Source organism: Nicotiana sylvestris, chromosome 6 (assembly GCF_000393655.2).
Source record: "Nicotiana sylvestris chromosome 6, ASM39365v2, whole genome shotgun sequence".
In the NCBI taxonomy this organism is placed as follows: domain Eukaryota; kingdom Viridiplantae; phylum Streptophyta; class Magnoliopsida; order Solanales; family Solanaceae; genus Nicotiana; species Nicotiana sylvestris.
In genome coordinates this window covers 89926248-89934764 of record NC_091062.1, presented here as the reverse complement: position 1 = coordinate 89934764, position 8517 = coordinate 89926248, and the positions used below count along the sequence as shown (strand labels likewise).

At 37.6% G+C, this 8517-nt stretch overlaps 1 protein-coding gene across 1 annotated transcript; it reads right to left on the bottom strand.

Moving 5' to 3' along the window:
• Window positions 1-7271: 7271 nt before the first annotated feature.
• Window positions 7272-8272, bottom strand: LOC104212441 (uncharacterized). The gene is made up of 3 exons (XM_009761703.2): window positions 7947-8272; window positions 7750-7862; window positions 7272-7652 (listed from the first exon to the last, which is right to left on the bottom strand). The coding sequence occupies exons 1-3, from the start codon at window positions 8227-8229 to the stop codon at window positions 7560-7562; spliced, it is 489 nt and encodes a 162-aa protein (XP_009760005.1). The 5' UTR covers window positions 8230-8272; the 3' UTR covers window positions 7272-7559.
• Window positions 8273-8517: the final 245 nt, after the last annotated feature.

The following is an 8517-nucleotide window of genomic DNA, read 5'->3' as shown; positions in this document are numbered from 1 at the left end:
ACATTCGGCTATGTCTTGATAAAACAGCGTCACCCGACTTCTTTATGAAAGTCCCTCTCGGGAACATTCGGCTATGTCTTGATAAAACAACGTCACCCGACTTCTTTATGACAAAATTAAAATTTGACATATTATTCTTTTATTATTATTTATTTGTTTTTGGCTTTTTAGCAAAAGGTGGGGTTGGACCCGATGAGGGTTGCCTACGTATCTCACATCCGGTGAGAATCAAACCCGCGTAGTTCGGGCAAATAAACTATTTTTGAGAAGACCCTTTTCCATTTTCTATTCTTTTTTTTATATAGCAAACAAACAAACTATTATTTTTCATTCATAACAAACAAACTAACTAACGTAAAACATAAAACATTCCCTTTTTTTCATTTGTTTTCTTATTCTAAAGAAAAAGAAAATGTTTTTTTTGGAATTTTTACCTTTAATAAAAGAAATGCTTAAAAAAAATATTTTTTGAATTTTGAATTTTTAAAGAAGAATCAAAATATTTTTGAATTTTCTTTTGAACTTTTTTTTTTTTGGATTATATATATATTTATTTTGGAACAGATAATAAAATCACGCTCAATGCCCGATTCTTTTTATTTTTATTTGGCATTTTCATAGACAAACAAAATAAGATAGAAAAAAATATTTTTTAAAAAAACCAGATTCTTTTTCATTTTCATTTAATGGCAAAACAAACTATTTTCTTTTCTATATTTTTTGAAAAAAAAAAAACAAGACAGAACAATGATGATTTTTTTCTTCTATTTTTCCCTTTGCTTTTAATATAACAAACTAATAAGACATTTTTTTTCATTTTCTCAAAATTTTGGCAGAGTTTCGATACTACTCGGACATTGATTTTTTCTTCTAAAATAAGTAGTTATATCTCTACGCTGTCATTTTCTCATCTTTTCACAATTTTCTAATTTGTGGAAAAATGATGATAACATACAAAATCTTTTTAAATTTTCCAATGCTCTTTTTATTTATTATTATTTTGTTATTATTTTCAATAATGTGGCATGGGGGGCATGGGGAATTTCAAGACTTCTTAGATTCCACAAATGTTCCCCATGTGCTTTTTCCCAAAAATGAAGCGTGGGGGACATGTGGAATTCTAAGACTTCTTGGATTCCACAAATGGTCCCCATGTGCTTTTCCCAAAAATGAAGCATGGGGGACATAGTGGATTTCAAGACTTCTTGGATTCCACAAATGTTCCCCATGTGCTTTTCCCAAAAAATGAAGCGTGGGGGACATGTGGAATACCAAGGCTTCTTGAATTCCACAATGTTCCCCATGTGCTTAATTAACCTAATAGCATGCTTATCAAAAATAGTGCAACTTTCTTATTTAACGTGATCAGCATGGTAAGGAGTGTCATTTGTCCGCAAATATCGTTGGTCCGCCAAATGACACATTCACCCCTGAATAAATACAACATGTAGCACATAGGATGCCATAAGATGGTCTATTATTTTCAGGTTGCTTGTCCTAGACGGACCCAACCCCTGTGTTGAGTCCCCTAAGTCAAATGCACATGATGCAAATAAACGTTCCTACTAGGGATCCGACATGTGGCTTTGTTATACTAAGTTCATAACCTGGGTATTTGTTCTAGACCTGGCTTACCCGAGCGGACAACTCGAGCCGAGGATGGGAGCTGTGTACCGGTAACCAAAAGGCCATCCGATTTTGCAACTCCTCCGAATCCTCGTTCTATTTTGGTATATGACACTAACAGAAAGAAGCCACGACCAGCGTGCACTCCTCAAGAGAGAGAAGAGAGGGGTTTCGGCACAGTTTATATGTACAGTTCAAATAATATCAAAGCAGTAAAAGCAGCATTTAGCACATTAGGCTCAAACACGTAAAAATCAGATAATAAATAAAGCCAAATAATAACAATTATTCTAAGCTCGAATTCATAACCCTGAACCAGTGGTTCTGGGTCACCAAATCCCCAGCAGAGTCGCCAGAGCAGTCACACCTCCTTTTTACGCACCCGAGGGGGCGCGAGAGAGTTTTTTCCAATTAAAGGACAATCGAAACGGGATTGGTTTATTTATTTCAGAGTCGCCACTTGGGAGATTTAGGGTGTCCCAAGTCACCAATTTTAATCCCGAATCGAGGAAAAGAATGACTCTATATTATGGTCTGCGTACCAAAAATCCGGATAAGGAATTCTGTTAACCCGGGAGAAGGTGTTAGGCATTCCCGAGTTCCGTGGTTCTAGCACGGTCGCTCAACTGTTATATTTGGCTTGATTATCTGATTTTATACATGTTAAAACCTATGTGCGAGTTTTAAACTCTTGACCGCTTTTATTATTATTTTTTACGAGAATTGCAACGTCGTGAAAATATATCTCAAACCACGTTACATCAATGCACCCGTGGTTATTGACATATCTCGACTCGGTTGAGATTTGGATTTGGGTCACATAAATGTGCACCCGAATTAAGAAAAATACGTTATTAAGACGCACCTAAAGCAACTAACGTATTGTTATTTTGGAGAAGGCCGCAAAATTTGCTAAACGGCATGTCCCGAATTCTAAGTATTTTTAATATATATACATTTAGAGGGCCCCGCAGCTTCTACATTTTTGTTTGTCGAGGCTCGTCTCATTCATTATTTTTAAAAGAATTTGCAACGTCATGGAAATGCATCTCGGGCCACGCCATAATCAATATACCCGTGATTAGAGACACATTTCGATTCCGTTGAGATTCAGATTTGGGTCACATAAATGTGCACTCGAGTTTAGGAAAATTAAATTATTAAAGGCGCGCCTAAAGCAACTAGCGCATTATTATTTTGGGGTAGGCCATGAAATTTACTAAACGGCCCGTCCCGGAATCTAAGTATTTAATACATATATTTTGCGAGGGCTCTGCAATTTGTACATTTTTTATGTGGCGAAGCTCGTCTCGTTTTTATTATTTGAGGGCAAACTTAAGGCAACTACGATTTTCTACCAATGAAATCATCCGAGGTTAAACAAAAAAAACAACGATTCTAACAGGTAATAATATCCATGGTAAAAATGAAAAATAGAATAACCTCGTTCATATGCTCACATTTACTTTAAGCATGCAGTAACTAAATATAGAATAAACATTTTTTAACACAACAACAAAAATTGCATTGTTGACATTCATAAATATCGAATATTCTCATTTTTTGCCTTGAACCATAATATGCAAAACGAATGAAATGAAACAAAGGACGAAGAACACCAACCTTCGAACCTCGACAATCCTAGAACGGCAAACAGTGCTTCCTACGGAACTCGAACCGGACCTCACTCGACGAGGAATAATGATGAAACCTCGGACAAACACCTCGACGTACCGGACCTCGACGACCCAAAGTCGACCTCGACGACCCAAAGTCGACCTCGACGGAAAACAGAAAACTCGGCAAGGCAGGATCGCAGCAACCCACAACTGCTCGCGAAAGACGGAACAACGTCGACAGCAGTAAGGTCGACGCGGGGGGCTACTGACGGGCCTGTTTGGTGGTGGGATTACTGGTTGACGGGGGTGGTGTTTAGTGGTGTTGTTTGGACGAGAGGGAGTAGGAGCTCGTAGGGTTTTGGGTGGTTTGTTGCCGGTGGTGATGGAGGAGGCAGAAGCTACCGCGACGTGGTCATTCACTGGACTGCTTGGACAGCTGCGCTCCAAGGGCAGCGACTACACGAGGGAGTCCGGACTGGAGGCTTCGCGGTGGGAAAGTGACGGGTCCGACGATGACAGTGGAAGGGTCTGCTTGGTGCTGCTGGGGTGCGAGGGTGCAGCTATGGCGGGTCGTTTGGGCAAGATGGTGCAGCAGCCATGGCTGTCTTGGTGGAGCTGGGTTGTGCTGGTTCAGCTGGTAGCGGGTAGAGTTTTCTTAGGGTTCTCTCGAGGAAGAAGGCGATGGGGAAGGTGACGGACTGGTTATGGCATTTTGGACGTAGGGTCGATGGGCAGTGACGACGATGGCGAGTGAGCTGGGTCGTTTGGTCGTCGACTGGTTATGGCTGTAGGTCGTGGTCTTTGGTGTAGGGTCGTTTGGGCGGTGGTGTTTTTTACAGTAGGTTTTTGTTTGGTTCTTTCAAAGGAGGAAGACGAGGCTACAGTGCCCGTTCAAAATGTTTCCAAAATCCTCCCTTTCAAAATGTTTCATCCGTGTTTTGTAATGGGTTTGCCCAAAAAAATGAGGTCACGTGTGGTGGGGTTCGAGATTTGTGTCCCCCACGCGTGGTGGGGTTCCCCATGTGTCATGGACTCGGTTTATTATGGGCTAGGTCCGAAATTAGGCCTAAAAGCGGGTAATTTGAACCCGAATATTATTCTTTTGCCCGGACCCGATTAAGAACACAACGTTGTTCGACTAATCCTATGTAAGCAAAATAACTACAAAAAATAAGACTAATATTTAAACAAAACTATATATTTTTTAATATATTTTTCAAGATTTAAAATAGCTACAAAGCATTAATAAAACTATTTTTTTTGTAATTTTCGTTTTTAAATAAGGATAAAATATAAAGTAATATTTTTGTATTTTTAAGAAATTAAAATGACTACAAAACATTAATAGAACTATATTTTTTGGTTATTTTCGAAATTATATAAAGTACAAAAATAAAGTGCAATTTTTGTATTTTTTCAAGTTTATGAGAAATACATAAACTAAAATTTATATATATATTTTTTGTGATTTTTTCTTTTTGCAACGAAATAAAGTAAAAATAGTTAAAATGGCTATATTAGACCCAATTACATATTTATGCTAAAAAAATGTGAAAATCCTCGGGGAGGGTCAAAAATCACGTGCTTACAGTGTCCATTTCATATCTGTGGGTGCTAATACATTTACCCACTTTCCACAAACCTGATTTCTTCTTGCTGGCATGCAACATCCAGTGATAACCTATAAAGTCTCAACGGCATACAACCTTGTATACTTTCGTAGTTGACTCCTTTACCGTCATCTCACGGCACTCTCTTACGCTGTAGATTTTTACAGCCCTGATTATGCAAGCTTTATCAGGGAAATACATGCCCTTTGCAAGCACCGTTGGTCTAGACTCATCCCACATAGCTGACCGAAATTCATCATCATCCCTTTTGAGGGCATCCACGTCCAGCATACTTGGAAAATTATCAAGGTAGGGAATATTCCGCTCATGAAAGGACACGCGAGACTCGTACACTCTTGGTCTAACGGGAGATGGAGGAGCATGCTCCCTCGTCAGCTCAGGTTCTGCATCTATTTACTCCTTGTCATCATCCTCATCATGGAAGGGTGTGTCATCTCCAGACTCATCGTCGTTGTTGTCATAATCACTATCATCTTCCTGACTCTGCGCATATGCCAAATCACTAGTCAGTACGTCGTCTATGGGCAACTGTGTGAGGTCAGGAACATCAAGTTGCTCGTTTTCACTGCACAAAAAGAACAAAATGATAAGCTACCCAACTAGATAAATACTTTACATATAGCTATATCACTTTACTTACAAGTCGTACTGTGTTGACGTTCCATGATGAATATTTTCTTGTTGGTGATGGCTCCCGGATGGACCACCGTGGTCCAATATGCCAGAACTACGCATATTCCAACTAGGGGCGAGGTCATAACTTGTAAAATTCATATCCGGACGGTACCCCCTATGAAAAATATGAGTGTTAATACAAATCCAATTAAAACATAAAATAAACATCGCTAAAGCGTAGAAAAATTGAAGTTTACCAGGCATCTTGTGGATTATATAAAGTCAAAAAATTATTTTGTGGCTGCTCATTCGCCGGTGGTGACAAGGTTAAATCAAGGCAAGCTCTTTCATCAGCAATCTGTCCGGCAAAAACTGCTCCAGAATAACCACCCGATGAGTGGGGGTTATCCCTACTATGCACACCCTCATTATTGGGAACGTCTTCAACCTTGACATACATTTTCAACAATTTTATTACAATAAATTCCCTGTTTTCATCCGAAATCCGCAAAAAATCTCTAAGAGTTTCATCATCTTCGATGTTAAACTCAGAATAATAAGCAAACCCTTGCGGAGTCACTGAATACGGAAATCTACCGGTTACTTTAAGGTTCACCGAACGTTTCCTCACACTCATTTTTTTACGTAACAACGATACCAATTTATCGTACTCCACTGTAAACGGCAATTTAATATGACACTGTGGAGGTGAGCTATACCTCACAGAGTTATTCTCCATTACAACCTCACTCCCCAATATAATGAAACCCTTATTTTTGGCTCTTCAAACATTATAAAAAAAATGTTTGATAAGAAGAAAAGAGAAGTATGAACAGAAATTTGAAAGAAAGTTTTGAATGGATTTTCATAAAAATCAAACGCCTTTAAATTAGACAAGTTCGAGCTTGGGGTGCTGAATTTTTTTATGTAAAACGCAGTATAATACCACATTTTATGTATTTGAATTATTGTTATGTTAGTTATCCGCAGAACACTTATTGGTGAGTCCTAAAATTAGTGTAAAATGCAGTATAATACTATGTTTCAGTGTAAAATATAGTATTATAATACGTTTTAAACTAAAAAACAAATATTCTCTGCAGTCCTGCAGAACTCTTATATTGGTGGGCCCAATTTTATAGGAAAATGCAGTATTATACTGCGTTTTTAGTTAGAAATGCAACTTTTTTTAAATTGTATAAAGGTATTTTATGCCCAAAAAGGCATCATTTCAATTTCGGACCCTACTACGTATTATTTACGTTAAATGTGAGACAATTTCTACAGAAGAGTGACAAGTGCAGTGATAGATTGTTGAATATTCTTCTTTTCTTTCTCAAAGTAACAACTCGCCAAACGAAAACCTTATGATACGTCTTCTCTAACAGTAAAGCAATAAGAGCTATAGAGTATAGAGTTTGTACAAGTGAACGGTAGGCACAAACAATCTATGGATTAATTTGATTTTAGATTAGACCAAGCCAATTGACATGCTCATTCAACGATCTCGGATTTTAGTTGTGAGCCGAGTTAAGTCACTTTTAGAATGGATATTCTCCGATGATATTGTCAGCTTAGACCAAGTGTGATCTTTTCCAAAAAAAAAAAAAAGTTTTTCCCATTCAATTATTATTATACATCTCGTATGTAATTTAATCATCATCCCCCCCCCCACAACCCCAACCCCAACCCAAACCAATTGCAAGGTTCATTAAAAAAAGAGAAAGCAACTGTTATTTCGCTCTTAAAGTAACATATTGGTTGATCAACAGCACATGGTAGGAGAATCATTACTCTGTTCGAATGATCCATTCCATTAGATATATCCATTATCTTATTAGTTTTTGAATTAAACAAACTTTGGTGCTTATGAGTAATTTCAATTGAGTAAGTGCCTCCAAACAATCGAAAAGTAAAAATGTAGGAGATCTTTTTTCTCGTTTTTCCTTTACTATACGTGTGACTAATTCCGCACAAGCTACTCTTAACTTGAATTTGAGAAACCACCAATTCCATGGACTTTTTCTCCAAGAGAAACAATTTAATCATAAGATAGAAGCATCACAAATCAGTCTGCAGCCTCAGATATGCTCTGCAACGAAGGATGCCAGGCTCTTGATTTTGCACCTATAGACTTTCGATGTTTTTCGTGTTTAATTACCTGAAAATTTAATCAGCTATTTGAAGTAAACAAACATGTTCTTTCTTTGAAATACAAAGGAAATTAAGTTTGTGAAATTTGGAAGATTAATATTCACCTTGTCCTGATGAACAGCTGTCTTAGAATGTAATGTCTGTGTTATTTTGTCCTCTGAATATTCAAACTGTTTCTGCTTTGCATACTTCTTGGCACACAATCCTTTCATTACCTCTGTGTATAATCAAGAAAAAGGTGTAACTACATAACACATCAAAAACCAAGATAATTGAGTAGTTAACCTAGAAAATGACCAACCTTGAGCAGTAACTAGTCTGTAAATATGACCAAGAACAAGTGTATCAGTTGGCTTGAGAAGCTTTATTCGCGTAATTCGTATTGGGCTAATATTAGTGTTGGTAGTTGTTTTGTTTGAGGGTGGGGACATAGTGGTGGTGGTGGTGAGAAGAAGAGCAACATAATGGCCAGGATTCATCTTCATAATTTGGGTAGCAGTGACTGCAGAATAAAGCTTTTCCACTTTACCATTGGGGTGTTGTATGAGCAAATCTGCATTATCAATAGTTTGGCAATTCCCCATCTCTCTCTCTCTCTCTCTCTAGATAGTGAAATGAGCACGGATTGTCTCTCTCTAGCTACACACACCAAGCTACCTATCCCCTTTATATATAAAGAATTTAACTACACCTTTGGGCACCTATAGTATTTATTTACAACTAAAAATAATGGCATGTTTACAAATTTGACGCCGTTAGTAATAAAGGTATAGTTGGACTAATTTATGACAGCAGAGGTACTAGAATAAATTTGGATTATTTCACAAAGTTCAACATTAAATTTGGACTTTTTCATTACTCCTTCCCATTAG